Consider the following 23,425-nt stretch of genomic DNA (forward strand, 5'->3'; position numbering starts at 1 on the left):
GAGAGATAGAGAGTCTTTAGGGAAAATCCCCCCCAGCCCAGAAGAAGAGGGAGAAGATATCGCCTATTGGAGAGCTCAGGCCTATTGGAGTGCTTAGTTCTGACTAAATGAGTCTTGACAGTGAGGAGGATGCTCTCCTCCTGCCCAGTATTGTACCAGCCGCCCAGCCCGGCACTATACCCCCCTCCCCCCCACCTCCTGCCTCCTTAGATGCACTACCCCCCCACCCCCATCCCACCACCATGGCCTCAACCGGATCATAATCCTCTTAACGCTCTGCCTTATTAACCACTCATCTAAATGACATGAAAGCAACCGGCTGGAGAGAAGGGAGAGAAAAAAAGAAAAAAGTAAATTATTTCCCTTAGAATAAAGTCCTGGCCCTTTCACCATACAGTACTTTGTATTTCACATTTGATTATGTGACAAGTGTATCTAAGTCTGCTTGGGGCTCAAGAGAAATGTATTTCAGAGCCCATCAGGCACACCGAATTTAAAAGAGGGTCCAACGTGCCCTGTGTGCCTGCACATGCACGTAGACACACACACACACACACACACACACACACACACACATAAGCACACACACATCCTACTAAATTGAATTCCAATTAAGATGATTCCACAGATGATGAATAAATGGATGATCCATTTTCAATTGAAGAATTTGTGAATTACTGATCCCTCTTTTACCCCCGGTGGAATCCACTCATTAAGGTCCATTTTGGAAATAAGAACTCACTTTCCATTTACCACACACCTTGCCCTCATCCCGCCCTTCACCACCGCCCCGCCTGTAGAAGCCGGTGAACCTGCGTAATACTCGGTGCCGGCACCTGTAAATTAATTCCTCATTCAACCATTTGACCCAGTTTTTGCTCCTGCTGTACAGAGGTAATAGAGCTTTGTCCCTCTGTGTATTCTCCGAGGAGGCAGACCAGGTCCGACACAGGACTAACACAGAGGAAATGACTTGGAGTTGTCCTCAGGGAGTCAGTTATAGCACATACACACACACATGCGCACACACATACACACCCTCTTAGGTCTCTGGCCAAGTGTTAAAGTGTGGAGGAGTGATGTTGGAGCCAAGTCAGGAGATTTCATTACACTCTTTATCCCAAGGGGAATATTACAATCAATACATCTAACAATTATACCTTGGTCAACAGCAAAGACAACCCTGATATAAAACACCTATTCCTATCCACACATGTTCCAAGCATCATTTTTTGCTGTCATTATATTTAAACAGATTGAAAAACTCTGCTAGAATTTATACAAGCAATTCCAATCAGTCCAACACTAGAATATGAGAGCTAACATAACGACATGACAAAGCCGGGTTTAGAGAGCCATGGCTCCAGGAAAGGCATGTCAGCTCAGCCTGAAATAGTTTTCACCTAGCCTATAGGCTTCGGTGGCACACACAACCCCCCCCACCCCACCCCCCGCCCTCCTTTCCCCTTCTGCCCACACACACACACACACACACACACACACTCCCGGCTTTGATCACTCGGCACAACATCCTCAATTATATCTCACTAGCTCTCTGTTAATCTTCCCTGCTTTGAGGTGAGATGCTAATTCCCAGGTCCTGACTCACAGAAGGGCCAGGAAACAAAACACAGTGCTGGGTGAAGTTGATCTCTACCGCTTGGACAAAAACTCAATTTAGTCCAGTTCAAACGCAGTCATCAAATATCTGTGATGTTCTAGTGTGAGCAGATTGATCTCCTTAGAATATGTAAGAGAACATAGATGGTTTTGCACTCATCCTGCTAAAATTTGAAGAAGAAATTAATTTTTACAAAGTCAGTGTTTATGACATATTTAGAGAGGCGTGTATCCCCCTTTACGGCCCGACAGCTGAGTTAATTGTTCAGGTTTTAAATTCCTCATATACTTCCCGTGTCTCCTAAGCCGGTGTGTGGACTGTATTATCGCGGCTGTGACAGAATCTCACACCAACACTATAAATGGCTCCGCTGGGTCCGAGTCTGGATCAAGGCGCTGTGCTCAGCTCTGCGCTCAGCGTCTGTGTGTGTGTGTGTGTGTGTGTGTGTGCACTCTCATCACTTCACCAATGATCAATATTTGACACTTGCAGATTTGATCGTTGTAGTGTAAAGTGCACGAAAGTTGATCTTCACGTCAAAGATTAAAAAATAAACATGGCATGAACTATAAGAAAAACAATGTCCTGGCTTTCAATTTTACTTAATTTCAGTCATAATTTTAATCTTACATTTAATTTTTACTCAATCCAGATTTTTATCTTTATATCAGCGTTTGATATAAAAAGTTCAAACCACAAACATTTCAGCACCAAGGACTTCCTCAGAGTACAGACTTTTTTTCCACTTAAAACATAATAAAAATCAGACAGAATAAACACATTTTCGAATAAATATTGTGGATCAGACAGAAATAGCCTGTCCTAATAGGCTCTTCTCCTCAGATTCCCCCTCTTTTCTCTGTTGGCATCGTTCTCACAAGAGTGGACATTTTTTTTTAGCATGAAATACAGCACGGGTCTGTGTTTGGACCTGCTGAGATAAAAAGGAGCTGAAATTTGCCCTTCCTTTTACTCCCCCTGAGCGAACACCCTACTCCTGTTAAGTTGACTAAAGACACCATGTCCAGGGCTTTGTAAGGTCTGTTTGGTTTCCCCACATCTTGTTTTCTTGTGGCTCTTCAGCGCCCTAAGTCCTTTTCAGGGAGTTTATGAGGGACCCGGCTTGTGGCGAGAGAAAGCCTTGGCTGTGTTTGCTTTGGGAATACTCTCCTGACAGGGCGCTAAAGGAGCATGTCAGAGCAGGGGTCCCAGTGTGTTTGGGTAAAGAGAGCCGCTACCTCTTGCCACTGAGGAATCCGCCCTTCTTCGGTAATCTGTCACACCTCCTTCCAAATAAAATGGCTCAGAGATTTTCACACGAGTCCGTCAGTGTTAATATTTACCCCTGCCCTTCGGTCGAGGGGGGAGGCAGAGAGGGAGGGAGAGAGAAAGTGAGAGAGAGGTTTTCTTTACAAAAGCAGGGAGTCATCTGTGTGTCTTCTGCTGCCAGACCTGACATGTGGGTTTAATATTGATAGACAGACACATGTCACAATCATGAGCACTTCCACATAATTTATTAAAGAAACAAAGGTTTAGCAGTTTACTTCCCAACATCAACAAGGATCAATTGCAGTCACAGAAAACATTTTAGAGAAATCTATTTGTGGTTGCTGGACTGAAAAGGTTTCAGCAAATGTATTGGCAACCCACTGCCATTATTCTTTTCAAGTGAAGAGAAGTATCTATCTTAAGTATTAAAATTCCCTTCCATCAATCTCTGTCTGTCTGTCTGCCTGCCTGTCTGTCTGTCTGTCTGTCTGTCTGTCGCAGCCCGTCAGACACGTGTGTTGGTGGGTGAGTGGGGGATGCATTGCGGCAGTAGGGGAGGAAGGAGCAAGTGGGGCGGGGGGGGATTTAGTGCGGCCTGTCGGAGGGCTAATTCCTGTGCTGGCGTTGGAGCTCCTCAGCTCCGCCGTGGCTCAGATATTCAGATTTGGGCTGGGCTGCCATGTGGGCTCGGAGATACTCCGCAGCCGGCTCCTCCCCCGCTCTATTCAGGGCCTGCGAAGAGCCTTGGGATGGCGTTAAAAAAGGAGATTAAGTTTCCTCCAGAGAGCAAAGCTCCTTAAGGGGGTATCTGTGTGCCTCTCAGCCGCCTGGTCAGTGAGGGAGGCGCAGGGGGGGCCTCGCCGTGAACTCCCCTGAGACAGTGGGGAGGGGGGTGACACATAAGAGGTGGGGGGGGGCGAGGGACGGATGGAGGCTGACCTGACTCCCACCCCACGATTGGCTCCTCCCCGGTCATCGCAGACAGCTCAAACACCGATATCCAGTCGGATTCACCTCTCATACTGGCATCTGGAAAGCTTATGGCGCTATCAGGAAGAATCCCCTGATAAATGATGGAAATAAATGGCTCTTCCAGTTGGGAGCTAACTGAGAGCAGCGGATGTTATCGCGTTAGTGTGTTTTGCCTTTGTTTGTCTGTGTCATACTATCATATCATTTCATTCGAAGTGGGTTTGTGAGCATGACCGTGTGTATGTGCGTGTAAGTGTGTGAGGGAGATATGTCTGAATAGAATTGCAAGTCTCAGTCTCAGGGCTTAAAGCTGGGCTCCACATATAGTGGATGGGTGTTAAACACGTCCGAGTGGAGAGAAGTGACGCTCAAAACACACAACGTCTTTCTCTCCCGATCACATAAACACAGACCAGACAAAATGGACAGTGGCATTAGTCTTTAGAGATTGGCTTTTCTCTATGGATCTGAGCAGTTGCAGTGTACCTTTTTGAAAAATGGTCTGAATAGTGTCAGATTAAGTCAAAGGCATTCAAGAGTCTACAACATTTCTGAAATTAGATAATTAAGTGGCCATTCAAAAGGCAGATTTATAACTACAGTGTTGCCAATCCAGACCAAGTCAATGGAGCTGATATCTGCACTTCAAATGGCTTTGATGCTCCCCTTTGAATTGAAAAGGACCGGAGCGCAAAAAGTAGGGAAAAAAAAAAAAACCTTACGCATTCCTTTAGTTGATTAGCAATACTGATGACTGGGTTGAATGAGAAGAAAAAAAAAAATCTAATGACTTCTTCAGCTTTGTAGCGGGGCTGGAAAAGCCTTATCTGGTCTATTCAGCAGCGGTCTCTCCTGGGAGGCGAGGATCACGGTGCTGTGGGACTGTCAGGCCCTGCCAATAGCCATAATGGGCCCTAATTCCACATTAATGCAGTCTAAATGAAGTGTCAGAGGAAGATTGATCTGTTGAGGGCGGTGCCTTGATGAAGGTTGTTCTACTGAGTGGGCGCCTCAGTAGACACCTGGTTACCCTCTGCAACGCCCCAGGGGCCTCATCTGACGCTGCCGAGCAACCTGTCAGACTCTGCGTGCGTGTGTGTGTGTGTGTGTGTGTGTGTGAGCGTGTATGTGTGTGTGTGTGTGTGTGTGTGAGTGTGTTCAAACTGTTTAACAGGCTAAAATAAAACAGTCTAAAAAAAAAAGGAAAACAGTACCTGAGTCAAACTGAGAGAGTGATTTTCTGTGATTCTCATGAATTTATGCAAGCAGGCAGAGGGATGGAGCCGTCCTGTCTTTACCGTTTTGAAGATCGTCTAATATTTTCTAGGCTGCTTTTGATGAAGGTACATTCTTCGTCTTGTTCTGTTGTCTGACAGGTGCATAGGCCGGATAATGCTGCCAGTGGGAGACTTTGCAGGCGGCTTAAATACAACCAGTCCTCCTACTGTACATATCTAAAACCCCATTTTACTCCTTTCCATTAATAATTCTTGTCCATAGAAATGGATTTTTACTCACTGTCAAGTATAAACTACTACTTTTCCTGTATGTGGAGCATTAGGCTAATCGTGTGCAGTAATTCTACTTTCTGTATGCTTGTCAAAAAATTTATAGCTGGGCAGCCAGTTTTGTCAAAATGTAAGACTTTTTTAAAATAAATTGTTTGCATCTTTACAATGGAGGTCCAACTCAGGTCTGGTGAAGGGCAAATATCTGTTAATTTTTTCTCAATATAATTTTGCACATCTTTTCACTTGGATAATTCATTTCCAAAAAACTATATATGAAATTTGGGAAAAAAATTACCTGAAGTTCATCACAGTATCTTTAAAATCTAGAGGATACAGCCTGTAAAAGTGTTATCACATTGAATTACCTCCTTTAAAAGGTCAAATTATTTGTTTTAATTTTGTTCTATCATGTTGCAGGAGTAGGCATCACTTTTTTTTAAATACTTATCTAATTTTCAAACAAAGTTTCTTATTTAATTAAATGACAAGGAGGACACTGGCATACATGATGGACCAAGAGAGTTGCCACCCCAGCAGTGCTTGCATAAACTTTGACCGATTATTTTTATTTTTTTTGGCACTATGTGTGAAATTCAAAATGTCACTTTAGTCTAATGATTTAAAGTGAAACTCTATATAAATAAGTCTAATAAAGCTGGACCATGAGTGAGGAGGCCCTTCAAGGTTTCATTTGATGTTTAAATCACGTTCACATTTAGCCATGTGACTTAAAGTATTGGACACACTCCCTCCACATCAAATGGCGAGTGGTCTACCACAGTTAATTGGAACTCCGTAAATGATATTTCAAGTGGTTATGGTGGCAGAAGAGCCTTGCCATGAGTTTGGTACTTGGTGTGTGTGTGTGTGTGTGTGTGAGTGTGTGTGTGCATATAAGAGAAATGCATGCATACTGTATGTGTGTACCTCCAGCATCGGAAGCGGCGGGCCCCTGGATGAGCTTCCCTGGGTGACCTAGAAGACTGCAGCAAGTGTGTCAGTGTCTGTTTGATTAACTCTAATACCGGGGCTTTTGGCACATGCGGTCAGGTTAATGAAACTCAGTGAGAAGGCAGCTTTTCCTGGTTCCCTCCCCGCCTGGAAGCTGCAGGTGATGGGATGAGGTTCGGCAGCGCCCTCCCCACCCCACCCCCCCACCCCCCACCCCCGCCCTCAGCAGCCCCCCCCCCTCCTCTCCTCCAATGGGACGGTCTGATACCCTCTTTAGGCTCTGAAGCTGCTGAGATGTATCACTCTTCTACCTCCGAGTCCCTCCTTCTCTACCATTTCCCACTGATATTCACCTAGTCAGATTATAGTCGATCAGTTTGGTTTTGTTTACTCATAGAAAAACATAATCTAGTTTATGAGCTGTTCTTAGGTTCTATAAGGAATATTATCCAAATTAGTCACTTTTTCCCCTGCCAAAGTGATCTACAGTAGTTCAATGACCCCTTCCAATAAAACAGAGAATGCAAAGAACACAGAAAACTTTTCATTACAGGTGGACGGACGTTTGAATGGGCTGAAATACCGAAAACCCCCAGCAATCAAATGGGAATCAATGAACAGCTGTCTTTCAGTTGAGGTTTTTTTCCATGATTGCAAAGGTTATCGTGACAGTTCGCTCTCCAAACCCTCAAAGTGTTTCTCCTCGCTCTCTCTTTCTTCGCTGACACAGAAGTAGGGCACACCGGAGAATGAGGAACACAATCGGGAGGCATCCTGTCGCTTTAAGAGGGGGACCCGTCTAATCTCTCCCTATCCACTTGGGCCCTGGATTTATAAATTTCCTGCAATCTGGATTCTCAAAGCCGTCTTGATTTTGAAAGTGTATGTGTGTCTATGTATGTTTGTGAGAGGGGAAGTGTAGGACTGGCAAGGGGTACTATTGGGGGGTTGCGGTTTGTTTGTGCTGTCCTTTAGAAAAAGAGCTTACGGGTTCAGCAGAAGAAACGCGGGGAGCTAATGTGAAGATTTAGGACTTTCTCCGAGGCTTGGCCTCGTCTAAGCTCTGTTTGCTTGAGCCGTTTGTGGGGTCCTGCTCACACTAAACCCAGATTAATATTCCCCCCATATCCAACCATCCCAGACACCGGCTCCCGGCCTCGCTCTCCTCCACCCCCCTCCTTCCCTGCCTTTTCTGGCCGTGATCGTCTCCCTTCCCTAATCCAAGTCCGCTGCCTCTCATCTTGCTCTTTATCTCGTCTAAGTAAGCACCTTTCTCATGGCTTCTTTCCATGAGGGGGAAGCAGCGGGAGGAGCATAAATATGTTTTTCCCCCCATCCCTCCACATTGCTCACTGACCTCTGTGAGGTGTTATTATCAGAGTGACTGCTAAGCTCTCAGATTGCTTTTAGCCAGGTTCACCGGGAGAGGGTAAGGCTGGCTTTAATGGCTCTGTATTGGTTTACATGCCAGCCAATACACACATCAAGGACGGGTACTTATCAGTGCATTAGACAAATATTTGATCCTTTAGTGAAATAATTATACATCCTATGTGAAATATGTCTATTTTCTTGAAGAAGATACGCCCAAATTGTAAATAGAATTTTTATCATCCAAAAACTGAATTTCATTAACTGACAAATGTAGGAAAGCTAAAGAAATTATTTTATTTGTGATTAAACTACTTTTGTGTTTTTGAAGGCCATGTCAGGTGATATCTGTCTTATTTAAGATCTTAAAAACTTAAAAACTTTTCTGTGTGAATTGTTAATATGTGAAGTTTTTTGACCAAAAATAAAATCCACTGACTTAAATGTAATCTTTGACTAAAATTAAATCCAAATTAAATCCAGCTCCTGCTTCTACAATGCAGTGAGACAGTGACATTTCCTTACTCAACAAAATCAACATTTGAGGTTGAGTTGGGATTGATTTTTCCAAGATACCTTTCCACTTAAATCTAACGAAATTTCTTTCATTAATTGCAACAGCAACAGAATCACAGCCACAGCTCAGTAATGCAGAGCAAGCAGACCGGCGGCATTTAGCTTCACAAGAACAGGAGCGTTCCTGCTTCCTGCTGCACTTTGCTGCGGCTTGTTTCCCAGACTCTGCAGACTCTCTCACAAGATTGTCACCCAAAGCCTCTTCTCCTGCTCCTCTTTTTTTTTTTTTTTTGCTTGGTTTTGTTTTTCCTCCTTTTCTTGTTCCTTTTCTCCCATCTGGATCAAGGCTGAGAGAAGAATAACAAACGCATTCTGAGCCGAGAGAAAGGGGATGAATTTGGCGTGCTAAACAGGCAGGCTAAACCCATTACCTAAGTGTCCTTTATCTTCCCATATGCTGTTGTTGTTTAATCAGCTTTGTATCTCTCCAAATCCTGGATTGAGATAACAAACAAATGGATGAGCCCAACGTGCAGAGTGAGAAAGCCTTTCTGCTGGCACTTCGAGTGCCTGAGAATATCATAGCGCTGCGTAGCGGTCAGAGCAGAAAAGACAGCTGGGCCAGATCCCATGGTTGCCCTCTCTTCCTGGACCGGGCCGCACCTCCGGTTCTCCCCCAAAAATGACTTCCTTCCTACCTCCTCCTGGCTGTAAGGGAGCGGGCCGTGGCTCAACTCCTGAACGGAGAGAGGGAAATGGGGGGGGAGTAAAGCTGTAGCTCACAGATTTGCAATCTTCAGCCATGATTCCTTTTCGCTTCTTCTACATGAGAAAAGGAGGATTCTAGATTATCGCTGGCATTCAGAGCCAGGGAGAGTCGGAGGCTGGGAATCACTGAATAAAGGAAGGACTTTAAAGCCAAATGGTTGCACAATAGCCACCATCCTTATCAGATTTACTATTGAGAATCTAAGAATAAGGTTTGTGTCTTTGCTGCTATAGGTTTGAACATGTGGAACTAAAGACCACAGTATACTTGGTGTCGAAACTAATTTCGGCAGGTTTGTACGGACAAAAGGTTTTTGCGGAAAAAATGAAGCTCCACTTAGCTTGAGACTCCACATTGAGCACAGGCTTGCCGGCCGAACTAGTCAAATTCTTTACCCATCAGCCCCCTCTGTGTGACTGACTGCAATAGGTCTAAAATATCACATGACTGGTTGTGTTGCCTTGTGGAGAAGCGTCTCCATGTCCTTTTCCGGTTCATTGCCTTTGTTTACATCTCCATGCTAACATCTAGTGGTCAACTCTAATTTCAAGACGAGGCTTACTTTGCTTGTTAGAGGATATCTGCACCTTTATGACCGTGAATATCAAATCCAAGAATACCAAGTGGATCTTTGTGTCCCTGTGGAGAAAGATCTTCCCAAGTTGTCTTGGAGAGAATGAACCTCTCAAGAAAGTGAGCACAGAGAATCATCCTTAAAGTTTGAGATGGACTGTGTGCTTGACGCTGCACGATCAATTCAGACACACAGCTGTTCATTTTCACATATATAAACAGCACAGTTTGGACGAGATGCATTTCTGGCTCACAAAGAATCTTCCCATTCAGACTTCCCATTCATTTTCATCGATCAAGTCACCATCCGATCCTCAGTTCACAAGAAAACTTCCACGATCTTTATCCATCCTCCATCTTTAGCATTCTTTTGTTTTGTAATCGCACATTAATGTTAGATATTACGACAAACACATCATGGAGGACACAAGAATGCACAGGAACACATTTTGAGAAAGACTCTCTGTTGTTGTTGTTGTTGTTGTTCTGATTCAGTTTTTGTTACCACTATTTCTGCTTTATCGCTTTACCTCTTTAATCCTCATGCGCCCCCACTGGCATGGAGTGTAAATGAAGCCACAATGAGTATATACACACATACACACATACACACATTTGTATGCGGCAACATGTTTGACTGTTTCTATTCATTTCTATTTGTTTGTCAAGTTTGACATTCTAAGTATACCGCCACCTAAAAGATTTAAGATGCGGTTGAGATAAAGTCAATACATGTAGAAGTAAGCACAAAAAAATCTTGCATCACTTGAAACTTGATGTTTTTGGGGCTCAGAAGTTCCTCTGAGTGACACCTGAACTCACCTTTGAAAGGAAAAAAAAAGCAAACGGGCACAGAAACAATTCTGTTCAGACCAGAGAAAGTGATGATAAGAGGGGGAGCAGGCGACCTCAATGTGCATCTCACAGTTCAATTCCCCCAGGGTGGAGGGGCTCATCGCCCCCTCTTGTTCCCCCCATCAGCTGCACACACCTCTCCAAAACACACACTGACGCACACACACACACACACACACACAGTCTGGGAATGCTGGGGAAAATAGCCCTCATTTATTATCGCTACACTCCCTCGTCTCGTCCCCTCGGTTCAGCGAGTGCGCCGCCAAAGCACGTCTTCCACCGCCAATGTCACACAATTACCTCTTAACTGCTCAAACAAATAGAGCGACCCGGAGAGTGACATCAAATCAAAACTGTCACAGGTGATTGAGTCTAGTCATCAAGGCAGCCCGCCCGCTACCTGTCAGGAGAATGAGGGAATGAGAGGAAGAAGGAGAGAAGAGGGAGAATGTGATAGCTGCTTTATAATAGACTCCTAATAATGTATAAACACCCCCTCTCTCTCTCTTTTTTTTTTTTGCTCCACTCATATTAAAGTTGGGCACAGAGAGTGTACGATGCCCTCTTTTTCAGCCTCTCCGCTCTCTCTCGGGACTCGGGATGGAGAGAATAGGAAATGGCTGTGTATGGAGTAATGATAGGGAAAATGATAGAGGGGAGATTGAAATTTCCATCCTCTCTGAACCATGCCGGCTCTGCTCCCGAAAAGACATTGGCTGCTAATGGGGTTAGATCAGACGCAAGAGAGTTTGAGGCCTGAGTGATGTTAGCTGTTGATACTCCAGACACAGACTGATAAAAGAAACAGTACTTTTAAGAGGGAAAACTCCCTTAGGATTGGGCATGGAGTGAGAATTAAGTACAAATTGAGGCCGTTTTTACCCCGAATTCATCCATGCAACATTGGCTACAGTGCTGTGCTGTACATGAAGTGGTGGATCCCGACAACATCTGATGGTTCTTGTCTAATTGCATTACAGAGGAATGAATAGGTGGAGGCTGCATCAGAGAGAGGGAGAGAAAAAAATGTGAGAAATAAAGAGAGTGAGAAAAGGGTTGAGCAAGAGCAAGCCAAGGGGACATTAGGGACATGATGATGTTGTCAGTGTCTGATGTAAATTGGAGAATGACACAGTCAACAGACACGGCCGGCTGCTCGCCGCGGCAACACACCGGGGCCGTGACACTGACAAATGGAATATTTTCAGAGGACTTAATCAGAGGAAATGGGGTTTGGTCTGCAGGTGACACGAGTCCCGCTCCAGCGCCCACAAAAAGAAAACTGATTGCCTGCCTTGAAACCCCCACCATCTCTCTATTTCTCTGTCTGTCTCTCTCTCTCTCTCTCTCTCTCCTGCCTGTCTCGTTCGCCCCGCTCCCCCCCCATCCTCACCCTCCTCTGTCGCTTCACTCTGGGTGGGGGGTTACCAAGCGCAAGTAGCAGCAATTAGATTCAATCAGAGATAGCCGGTGAAAGCTCTCTCCAATAAAGTCATAGGGAAGTACAGATAATATGACTTCATGAGTGGCTGGCAACGTTTAATCAAAAGTCGAGCAAGAATCAAGCTCTGACTGCGCTCAAATATTAAGAAATCAACACTGCTCGAAACAGCAAACCCACACAAAGCCGCACACATCGTGGCGTAACATGTAACTGACGTCTACCTTGTATGCGCAACACTAACATACTAATAAAACGTCCACAGTAACATTGTGTCTCTACATGCTGCGCCTCGCTCCTCTCACTGCGCCGCAGGTTAGCACACAGTGGCAGATCAACAGTGATAAATCTCTCTGCTTATCACCCAGGGAGAGGTGGGGCATCCTGGCCCAGGCAGGGGAAGGGCAGAGAGAGGAAACAGGGGAAACAGAAACCATAGTACCAGCTAATGTGGGTGAGGAGATGGAGAGGACATTCGTGGTTTAGCTTTCTGGGTAAAAGTTACGTTTATTTAGAAGGTATTTCACTGTCCGTCCATCACACATATGCATCCACAGAAAGATCAGAGTACAGAGTCGGCCATAAACAGTTTAGAGAGGACACAATTTACACCACAGATGTGCTACTATCCACTCTCCAGTCACCAGCTTGAGTTTGTAGTTTTGTGCCAGAGATCAAACCAGTGACTCTCCAGCTGGTAATCAGCCTTTCTAGCCCCATGATCAAACTGCCACCCCAGACACTCGCAGTAGAAATCTCCATCTCCCAACTTTCCTTTGTTTCCCGGGCCGGGCACGGCGGTGCCACCAGAAGCTGTGACTAAGGGAGATTGGTGGCTCGGTGCCTGGAGTCCAGTAGCCCCATGCTGGGTATGAATCACGGCAAGGGGCCGCCGCCCTGTCACAGCGGCTACAGATCAATGATAATTACCGCCTTGACATGAGTACGCTTATTACTGAACAGGATCAGGGACAGGGGCCCGAGCCGCGGTGGCCGTGGGGCCCAATCGATAGTCCGGGAATAATGGCTCTCTGGGGCCCTAGATTGGACTTTGCCACTAAACAAGCCATTACAGCCGCGCGCATGACAGCTTAGGTCTGGATATGCGTCCTAACTCTCCTTCTCCTGGAGCCTTCTCTCTCGCAGCCCGCCTCACTATGGCTCCCGCATGCCTCAGTACTCAATCTTGTGGTGGGCTGTTATGGGCAGGCGAGACACATGCCTCTGGCTTTGAGACGTGTTAACCAGAAGTGAGTGATGAGGGGCGCCTGCTGCTACAACACAACGTGCTCCTGTGCAACACGCTGGAGGAAGGGGCCTTGCAATGTGACCTGATGATTGCTACTGAGCATAGAGATCAAACGCAGGTGCACCGGTGTGTGTAAATACGAGCATACACACATGCACACACACACAAAGCGCACACACAAAGCAAACACATCAATGCGTATATGTGATGCTGATCCGTCTATGGCAGCCCTCATCTTCTCTTCTCTTTGATTTTTACCGTTTCCCTCCTCCAGATCCCTTGTTTTTTTCCTCTCCTTTTTTAATCCGGTCATACCTGTAATCGGGCTCGGCGACAGGAAACTTCAGAGAATCAATTAGTCCTCCCCTCATCCGGGAGCCAAGACGATTCCTCTCGACTTGAGCCGCAAACTCCTTCTATCAGGAGTCATTCTGCCTGCCTAACACCCAGACTCCTCTCTCCTGAGCCCGGATAGGTTTGACTCTAAGCCTCTAAAACGTTGACAACCCAAAGCGCCTTTCTCTCGGCAAGCCCTAACCGCCTGCCTCACCCCGGCCCCTTCTCTCCCTTCTCCTCTTTCTAACCGTCGTCATCGCTAAATAAAGACGGATTTTGTTTTCCTCCACAGCAGCCTGTGATAATGGTGCCGCGTTATGGCATTTTCATCCACAATTAAATAAACAGTCCCCCTTTTAAAAGAATTCCAACTACATCTTTTTTTACGCGAAGCCCCTGATAAGAATGGCTATGAGGAGGGAGCCAGCGACTCCGGGCCTTCCTTTGTCCCGGGGAAATTAGCCACTGAAGAGGCTTCATTGTGGACGGCGTTGTTTTTAAATGCCGCCACGTTGCACAAAGGGAAACGTAAACCTGGGACTCTCCTGCTGGCTACGGCGGGCCCTCGACTGGAGTCTGGAACAAACAGAACATTGAGGGGTCAGATTTAATCCCCCCGCCCCTGCCTTTTGTATTCAGATTAGAGACTAAGGAGGATTTGCAGGAGCCTGGAGTCTCTTGTTAAAAGGCTGTGTTCTCCACTTAACCTGCAATTTACCTGTCACTTAAGCCCGCTGCAGCGATCATCCACACCTCTGGCAGTGAAAGGGGCTGTTATTTTTTTTCTGCTCTTCCACAACTCTGAATAAAGGCTTTATGTTCAGTTGAGCAAGTGAAAGCGGCTTGATGAATTCACAGACAGATGCCGATTAAAGCAGAAGGACCTTGTGAAGAGGGTCGCTGAAAAGATACTTATCACACCAGAAATAAGCAGAAATGGGGTTGTCACTAGTCTATCTCCACACACACACACACACACACACACGTAGATACAACCACACACACATACGAGTACACACACACCTCTAATAAACCAGAAATCACTTTTTGACCAGTTGGGCTGTTCTGATGAGGTTGAACTCGGTGTGTACCCTCTCGAGTGTTGTGAAACAGATGCCTGGAGGACATGGAGCCGAAACACACACTGAAGCTTTTGGACTTGATTTGTATTGTGAACCTTTCTCATCTGCACCCAAGGAAACATGACCTCCTTTTTCCCCTCCATAACCCTCTCAAAGAGGCCGAGCGTGATTCATCTCACCCAAACCGAAAGTCGGGGGAATGAAACTGCCACCATCACTCTGCCCCACCTCATCCATTTCATCCTCTCCTGTGAGTTGTCTTGCCCTCCGCCGGACGGCCGTAATGCCGCTCTAAATCTTCCTCCTGAACAGGCCGTGCCAGGTCCACGACAGCAGTAAAGTGGACCATTCGTTTTCACAGCACAGCCAAAAGGAGTAATGGGAGTGATGTTGAGACATTATCAGTCACTCACTGGCTGCCAAAGCTCTCTGAGCCACTCCTGCCTTTTTTTTAAAAGCATCTGCGGATGCCCACCAAACAACCGCACAGCTCTTGACGGAGCTTTACGCAAGTCTTTGATACGTCCCTTAATCTCCCCTAAACTATCCCACTGGTTTTAACACCCTTACGCATTAGCCTATGTCTTATAACTTAAGAGTTTATCGTTATGGGCTAAATTTAGACACCCTTTCTTGAAACTTGGGATCTTAAGACTCAAGGCAGCTTGGAAGCTGTGTGCATACAGCGTGCAAAATTATAAATCTTCCAAAACACAACAAAGGACGCGAAACTGTTCATTGTTTTAGGAATCGGTACTTTCTGCCATTGAGCCATAACAGATTAAAACAGACTTCGGCACTTCGGAGAAACAATCATCTGGATGGAAGAGATAATTTTTCATTTGCTCCGTGCGCTCAAAGGAATTTCCTACGACCGCAAACAAAACAAAAGACGGCAAAAAACTTTCAGCAGGCCCCAAGTGAAGGGCAGGCGAACGGAGGATCAAAAAGGAGGTCAGTCATCTGCTGAAACACTCCTCTTGATTTCCTTGTGGTAAAGAGGATCATTGGCAGGCGCATTTTATTTTTAGAGTGTTTCCCCTCCTCTCTCCACTCTTCTTTTCCCTCCCTCATCCCCTCTTTCCCTCAACCCCGGCCTGTTCTCTCCGGCGCCCATGAGAGTTCCCCTCTTTATTCTGGAGGAACCCACCTGTCCGCCCGCACGTCAAACCCGTCCCCGGTGGGCTTCTGTGTTAAATTCCAGCGTTAAAACCCATTACTGAGCTATCAGCCCGCTCATAATGCTGTCTAACGACCTCATTTCCCTAAGTGTCGGCCCCGTCAGTCACCGGAGGCTCTGTCAGCCCGGCCGCTGCCGTCTGAGGGTCCTGACTGCCACCTCCGCTCAGCCTGTCCTCATCAAAAACAGGATAGAACGCTCAATCTCTGGAAATATGTCAAGGCAAAGTGACTGGGGACGCAGGGGGGGTAAGAGACTTTGGATATGAAAGTGCTGGGTTTTCCATTTGCCGTATCCACTCTATTAGTCAGAGCGGCGCAGTCAATCAGGGCCCCATTTTGATTCGAGGCGAGGCAGCTAGGGGAGAGAATTGGGACGCGGCAAAATGGCTGACGGTCACGGCGCGGCTATTCCAGCTCAGCCCAAATCAGTTTGAGAGAGGAGTTGGTGTGTGTATATATATATAAAAAAAAAATGGATTATTACTCCAACAGATCCAAACGTCACCGCTGCCCTTGTTAACTGAGGAGACGGCACTGAGCGCGTGCGAGGGAGGGGGGGTGCGGCGAAGAGAGGGGGCAAGGTTGAGTTGGAGAGGGGTCGAAGGGGAGCGTGAGCGTGTGCGTGTGCGTGTGTGTGTGTGTGTGTGTGTGTGTGTGTGTGTGTGCGCGCATACTGTCTCCTCTCCCTCACACCGCTCCCCAGGTCTCCCAGCATACCTTTCTGTGAAATGATTTGGTAAATATGGAAAGGGGCCCCTAGGCCACACAGGCCCGGCCCCTCTTTAGGACTGGATAATTGACTCCTTCTCCTCCTTGATAATTCATTGCTTGCATATGCCAGCTAATACATCAGCTGAAACTGCCCTGGCCCTCATCTCCCCTGACACACACATACACACACACACACACACACACACACACACTCACACAAGCACACACACACCACCCAGAGGAATCAGCGACTGTGGAGGGAGTCGGCAGAAAAATGGGGATGACAAATGAGAGCACTTCCAGATCTATGAATGAATTATGTCTTCTAAATACCTTGAGCAGAGGCAACTGTCAGCCGGCATCTATACTAATCTGGGACAAAATATGACCAGCTCCGCATTAAAAGGAGGGGGCAGGGCTGCTAGAGAATGAGGCGAGAAATGAATGAGCAATCAGGCCATTAAAATGTGGTGGCTGATTCAGCTTTGGTGGACATTTGCGCATTTATCACGCGATGGTAATATCCACCCCTTCGTCATTTTAATACGGCCCCTCCATTGAAATAGATTAGGATTATTCCAACAGGACAGAGATATCATTTGTTTTACAATAGCCGAGTCAGCACTCTCAGCAGTCGTTAGGAATTATAGCTGCTGTTTGGAGGGACACGCTGCAATGATAACCGCAAAGAAGGATAATATTAATGGCACTTCATTTGAAGATGTGGGCGGTTAAATGCCTTTTCTACTCAACAACAGAGGTGGGACAGAGGGCCAGACTTCAAAAGTGGAAAGACAAATGACTTATGCAAACTGCAGGAGCGGAGCGCGTGGGCCGGACCTGGGTAAGAAGCTGGGGGTGAAGGAAACACAATGGGTCAGTCACCTGTGTGATGATTATGTTCAGACAGAGGGTCAAAGACACTGTAACCTTGCTATTGTTCTATCTCCCGGTTATCTGGGAATGTGGTGTATTTCCTGTGGGAAATGTATTTTCCAGCAGCGGTTCAGAGACGACCCGGCTGCGGTTCAGGGCCGCAGGAGGATACCTGCATCCCTCTGAAGCACAGCGGGCTGCAGGCAGGAGGCAGGAGGCCCAAGGACGACGGAGTGCAGGAGCGCTTTGTCCGAGTGCCGTTTGGAGGCCAGGAGGCAAACATGGGCACAACTTGGGATGTGGATGGGAACGTTTGCCACAAATTCTGACCAACTAAATTATAAATATTTACATATATAAATATTTTCACAATAGGGCCACATTTGTCCTTCATAGATGACACAACACATAAATGGAAACTTACATGTGCCTCTGCGACTGGCAGGTCCATCGTTACAAACGCATGGTCCGTGGCCAAGCTTTGTTCACAGAACTTTGTTTTAAATAGGCTACTATAGTCAAGATCCCAAGGTTTCCAAAGATGACAAATATGTCATGCTGAATTACATGAAAATGTGTATAAAATGATGCAAAAGACAACTAGATTTCTTACATTTGACCGTGCAGCCATAAAAAATGGCGTCTTGGGTTTCAATATTTCACTCAATATAAGCAACGAAAGCTTCAATGAGGCGTTGGAACAAGAAGATACAGAATATATATTTAGGCATTGTAGGCTATTACAGTGTGGAGAAAAAACGTTTTTTTCTAACTTTGAAGCTACTTAAGGGGAAATTTAAGGGCAGCATCAGGGTGCGAGGGGTGGAGGAACTTAACTGCTTATTTATTACTAAACAATTGGTTATCACAACAACGAAAAATGATATTCCTATTATATTCCTATAGGGCCCTACAGTGTGTGGTATTCAATAGTGCGTTATATAGAGACTTTATCATGCGTAATTGTATTTTTGTTTTATCTCTTATGGTATCACTATCCTTATTATATTCCTATAGGGACCTATAGTGTGTCTGTAGTACCCAATAGTGAGTTCATAGTCACCTTAACGTACCCTAGTTTACTGCATTTTTATTTATTTATTTATTTATTTATTTTAATCTTATTCCTACAGGGACTTATAGGTTTTCTGTGATATTTGTATCGTTCTCGAGTTCATCATGGGATTGTTATATTTTCGTTAAGGATCAATACGACCAAAAAGGCAGATGATATTATGATAAAATATGAACATTTTGCAGATGGTATAAGATCATTGTAGAAAGCTGCCTGGCATGCTTCATTTTCAGTGAAATATTAGCGACCAAAACAAACTCAAAAAACATTCAAATAAATAATTAAATTGAATGAAATTAGTTAAGTTCTCTCACCTTGAGATGAACATGACAAGTGAGGCTCATCAACACCGTGTGAATGGAGATACTGCCCTCTAGTGACTGGACACAGTATTACACATGGTGAAAGTAACATGGTCATTTCCTGGAGTTTTAATTAAGAAAAAAAAAAAGACAAATTGCCAAGTCTGGACATGTTTTTCATTTATAAAACATTCTTTACTTGGCTGAGTTTAGTATAAAATGTAATGCAGGCTATATGAGAGAGGAGGGTTTGTCTTCTCGACACTATAAGAGAAAAGCAGAAATCTATATATTAATATAATCTAATCTATTTCCTAATCTATGTTGGCACGTAGTTGTAAGGCTATACGCTACTTTAAATGAGTAGCCTCATTTTCTACGTGGACGATTCCTTTTCTTATGATATTCCTTCATCAGCCTTCCTGCTTTTTTCACTTCATGTGAAATATAGACATTAATATTTGTCCCCTTTCCACAAGGTGGAGACATAAGACTAAAATGTTGCTTGATCTCTGTCAAATGCAATTGAAGTATTCTTGGTAATTTAGTCTTTTGAACAAAATGACAAAGCTACATGAATCATCATTTATCAAGCTTGTTGCGTGTGATTCAGGTTCATTGTACGCCTACTGATCACGTCTTTCATTCTAATGTGCGCTATTTGCATAAACGTAATGGTCTTTACTACTGCTTTGTGAATCATTCAGCTCTCACTGACACACGAGTGATAATGACCCTTCAGCCTCTCTGTCAACATTATTGAGTTCACAAATCACTGCTTTAATGAGTGGAGCCAAATGGAATGAAGATGAGTTTGCAAATTACTGCAGTTTTTTTTTGTCAATTATCAACAACTGTTATAGCAGTAGATCATATTTGAAGAATCGTGAGATGATTAATCATAAGAATAAAACATTATGCATTGTGCTGCTGTGGCTCCCGCATGGTGAAATAGATTCATAATGGTGTTATCAAATCTTTTCAGGCTGTAACCATGAACATGAGAGTAAAACACAGTTCATCTGTCTCATGATCTTTCTGCAGCACACACACGATAAACTGTAACGACTATGTGCTTTCTGAAAAAAGACAATGAATTATCACTATTGTTTATGAATAAGAGTTAATTTCCTAAACACTAGGCCTATATCTCCATTTTAGATATAAATCATTGTCTGATCTTGTTCATCATTCAGTATTATTATCTACCTTCCTTACAAATTACCATATATATATATTACATTTTGATCAATAATTTGTATGAATAGGTGTCACTTGTTTCAAATGGCAGATGTCTCATTATGGAGCCATTTATTGTCTAGACTGTATAGTTGACATTAATGTTTATGTGAATGACATGATCAAATCAATTCAAAAACACAACATCTTTGCTGAATATCAGTGTTTATTCAGTGTTTACTAAATGTAACTCTCTTCCTATGAGAAAATAAACTCTCTTCTGATAAAGTCACAGACTGTTTGGCTTTCAGTTTGGCACCCAGGTGGAGAATTACAGGTGGCCTCTAGGAAACAATGATCAGGGAATTCTGGTTTCCTACACAGAGATAGAAAGTAGAGGACATGGTCATGGTCATTTTTCATAGATTGCCTTTGATTGTTGTTCATTTTAAGTCTTTTGCTTGTCTTTTGCTGTCCAGCAGCCCGTCCAAACGCTGCCTCACTGACCCTGCAGCCACACAGAAGAGGAGCTGCAAAACTCCTTTAACAGAACAAACACTGTTTAGTTTCACACAGGAAGAGAGTTACATTTAGAAAATAAATACTGAAATTCAGCAACGACGTTGTGTTTTGGGTTCATTCATTGTTAAGATGATTTGTCAAATAACTGCTTCCTTTTTATTTATAATCCATAAAATGATTCATTTCAACCTTTTTAGTTTGATTATCATTATTGGATTTCCTTGTGATAATGACATTGGAACAGAGGAGGAAACAGCACTGAAATATTACATTTAAATAGAAGTACTGCTACTTCAGCCAAATGTTATTCAAGAAAGAGTAAGGATACTTTAACTTTTAAATTAACAGTAGTACCCTGGAAATAAATAAGTATGAAGTTACTTTCAACAAAAATCATTCAGATTTTGTGCAAGTTCCAAAATCTTCCTGGCAAAAAATTGACAGGTGGCTCATTTTGGCATTGTCCTTGCAAAACATTTGATGGATTATTACAAGCCAAGGTTAGAGGATATTACTCCATTTTCTAGTAGCCCTGGTTGTCCTGAAAAAGAAGACATGCAACACATCCACAATGGAGACTGATAAGGGACTGATAGAGGCAGATAGATGGAAGTAGTGCAAAAATGAAACTTTTGGGCTGGAACCACCTGGGACTCAATACCAAATCTCATTGGCTCATTACTTTTATGTCTTTAAATAAAATTTACTACAGTAAAAGTAGGAGCAAATACTCATGTAGAAGTAAAAGTGCAGTCTTATAAAAAATACTCAGTATAGTATTATTGGTCTAAAATGACTCTAACTTGAGTAGCTGCAACAAATTACTTTCCAGATGGATTTCACTGTACCTCAGAGCAACACGACCTCATTACCAGTTTGATAAAATGAGTTTAGGTTGCCAAGACATGTCATCCTCTTTAGATACAGTATGCTCCTGACTAATTGGATAACTGCAGCCATGTAATCTGACTATCTGCAGCCATTCAGCAGGCTTGATCTACGCAGAAAAACCCCCACTGAAATAACATCAATGTAATGAGAGCGGCGGCTTCTGTTGTCTTTTCCGATGGCTGCGCTGTGTGCATCAGACTGCGAGGCTTGCTGTGTTTGTGGACAGCAGATGTGTAATGATGAGTAAACAGCGCCCCTGCCTTTGCCAGCAGCTGTTGGGTCAGATGCCAAGTGATGGGCAACATGTTGGGAAGGAGCTGTTTGCACTGACGGCACCGGCTCCCCTCAGATAAGAACGAATTATCTTCACATCCTGCGCAGCTCCCTTATCCAGCCTGATGCACATATGTTGTGTCTTTTATGGCTTTGTTTCTGTGCATGCTACACAAAGGGCCGATTCACAGGTGTTGACTCAGTGAGGTTTTGAAACAGACTTACAATCAAGTAAAACAGGGCAAGTGTGAACAACAACATCAGTTTTATTTGTAAAAATGTATAAGTGCCCCAAACATGTTCTCTCATTTGAAGTGACCTTAGTTACTATTGTAAATATGACACTGCAATGTAAATACACAGGAATTAATTGAAGGAAAGATGCTGTGCTTGGGTCCTGAGCGTTCATGTTAACACGGCTCAAGGTTGCACTCTCACTCTTTGCAGCTGATACAAAGAGCATCAAAAAGCGTCAGCTCTGTCACAGTGAGTGAAAGACTGTGGCTCAGATTTATCAGGCTTACACAAGAACAGCTTTCGTGACTCAGAGCAGCTTGGCTGGACACACTCATCTTCTCTTCCAATGTATAAGGTGACGAGCAGAAACCACAGTCAATCCATAGAATATTTTTTTTTACGCAGGATAATCTCCAGTATTTGATGAATGACTTATCTGTATGCATTATACAACTAGAATGACATAAAACAGGCACTTGGATTAAGGTGTCATCTCCTGTTTCTGTTCTCGCATCATAAAATACATACTGGGACTGAGCAATAACAACATAATGCACTGAATTAGCTACCAACAGAAACATTCACTCTGTAATTTTTTTACAACACATTTCAGACTGCTGGCTGAGCAACTGGCCATTCATAATGGACTTCTGTCGTTAGTCTCTTTTTACTAATTCAAAATTGACACTGGGTCTTGTCGACCAAAGACATTTCCATCTTCCACTCAGAGTGGTACATGTGTGTATGTGTGTGTGTGTGTGTGAGTGTGTGTGTGAACAGCACAGCATCTTGGCAGAGACTACGTAGAGGAAGTGTTGTGAGCAGGCAGCATGTGGATGGGATTGCTCTCCTTGCTGTCAGAGGTGAAGCTGAGGTTTTCCGGTCTGACCTCCACGTCTCCGGTCTCCTGACAGGCAGGCGGAGCGCCGCTGTCCTCCCGGCTGGAGCTGGACTTGTGCGAGGAGCTGGGGGAGTTGGTGGGGCTGAGCTGGACGGCGGTGGTGTCCTGCAGCGTGTGCTCGCTCGTCTCCATCTCGAACGCCGCCGCCCCCATCCGCATCAGCCCCCAGCTCTCGCCCCCCTTGGCCTTGCGAGCCGCGTGGGCCGGGGGCCTCCTGCTGAACACGCAGCACGCCGCGAAGAAGGCCAGGGCGACCAGTAGGAGCAGGGGGCCGATGATGATGGGGGGGTTGCCGGTGGGGACGAAGGTGCCAAAGGCGAAAGCGCCCACCAGGGTGATGTTGATGCCGGCCAGGAGGATGCACAGGCCGCAGGCGCAGCACAGGGCCGGGGAGGGCAGGCTCTGGGGCCGCAGGGCGCGCCGCTGGGGAGCCTTCTTCTGGGCAGCAGAGGGTTTGGAGGTTTTGTCGGTGAGCACCATGTCTCAAGGCGGACTGACATGGACGACTCCACGTGCGATCCAGAGAGGCTGAGGATTGGCCGGTCAACTCATCACTTCAGGGACAGGAATGATGGACCAGAGGCTGGGGAAGAGACAGAGGAAGTTATTGAAGTTGCTTGACTGCTTTCTTCAAATCTTATATGTTTTCTTGACATTTGATTCTGCAAGTGCAAACATTTCTTTCAAAAGTAATTCCTAAAATCGATTAGGAATTAACTAATTCAAAAATCAATTCCTTAGTTTTCCATGAATT

At 44.8% G+C, this 23,425-nt stretch overlaps 1 protein-coding gene across 1 annotated transcript; it reads right to left on the bottom strand.

Moving 5' to 3' along the window:
- Positions 1 to 22,569: 22,569 nt before the first annotated feature.
- On the bottom strand, positions 22,570 to 23,151 carry LOC139661789 (transmembrane protein 275-like). Its single transcript, XM_071540354.1, has one exon. The coding sequence runs from the start codon at positions 23,149 to 23,151 to the stop codon at positions 22,570 to 22,572; it is 582 nt and encodes a 193-aa protein (XP_071396455.1).
- Between the last annotated feature and the right edge of the window lie 274 nt (positions 23,152 to 23,425).

The sequence above is a fragment of the Centroberyx affinis genome, unplaced genomic scaffold (assembly GCF_046629955.1).
Source record: "Centroberyx affinis isolate AG114_WGS23_722 - 3 ecotype Tasmania unplaced genomic scaffold, CSIRO-AGI_Caff_v1 ptg003619l_1, whole genome shotgun sequence".
Taxonomy (NCBI): domain Eukaryota; kingdom Metazoa; phylum Chordata; class Actinopteri; order Beryciformes; family Berycidae; genus Centroberyx; species Centroberyx affinis.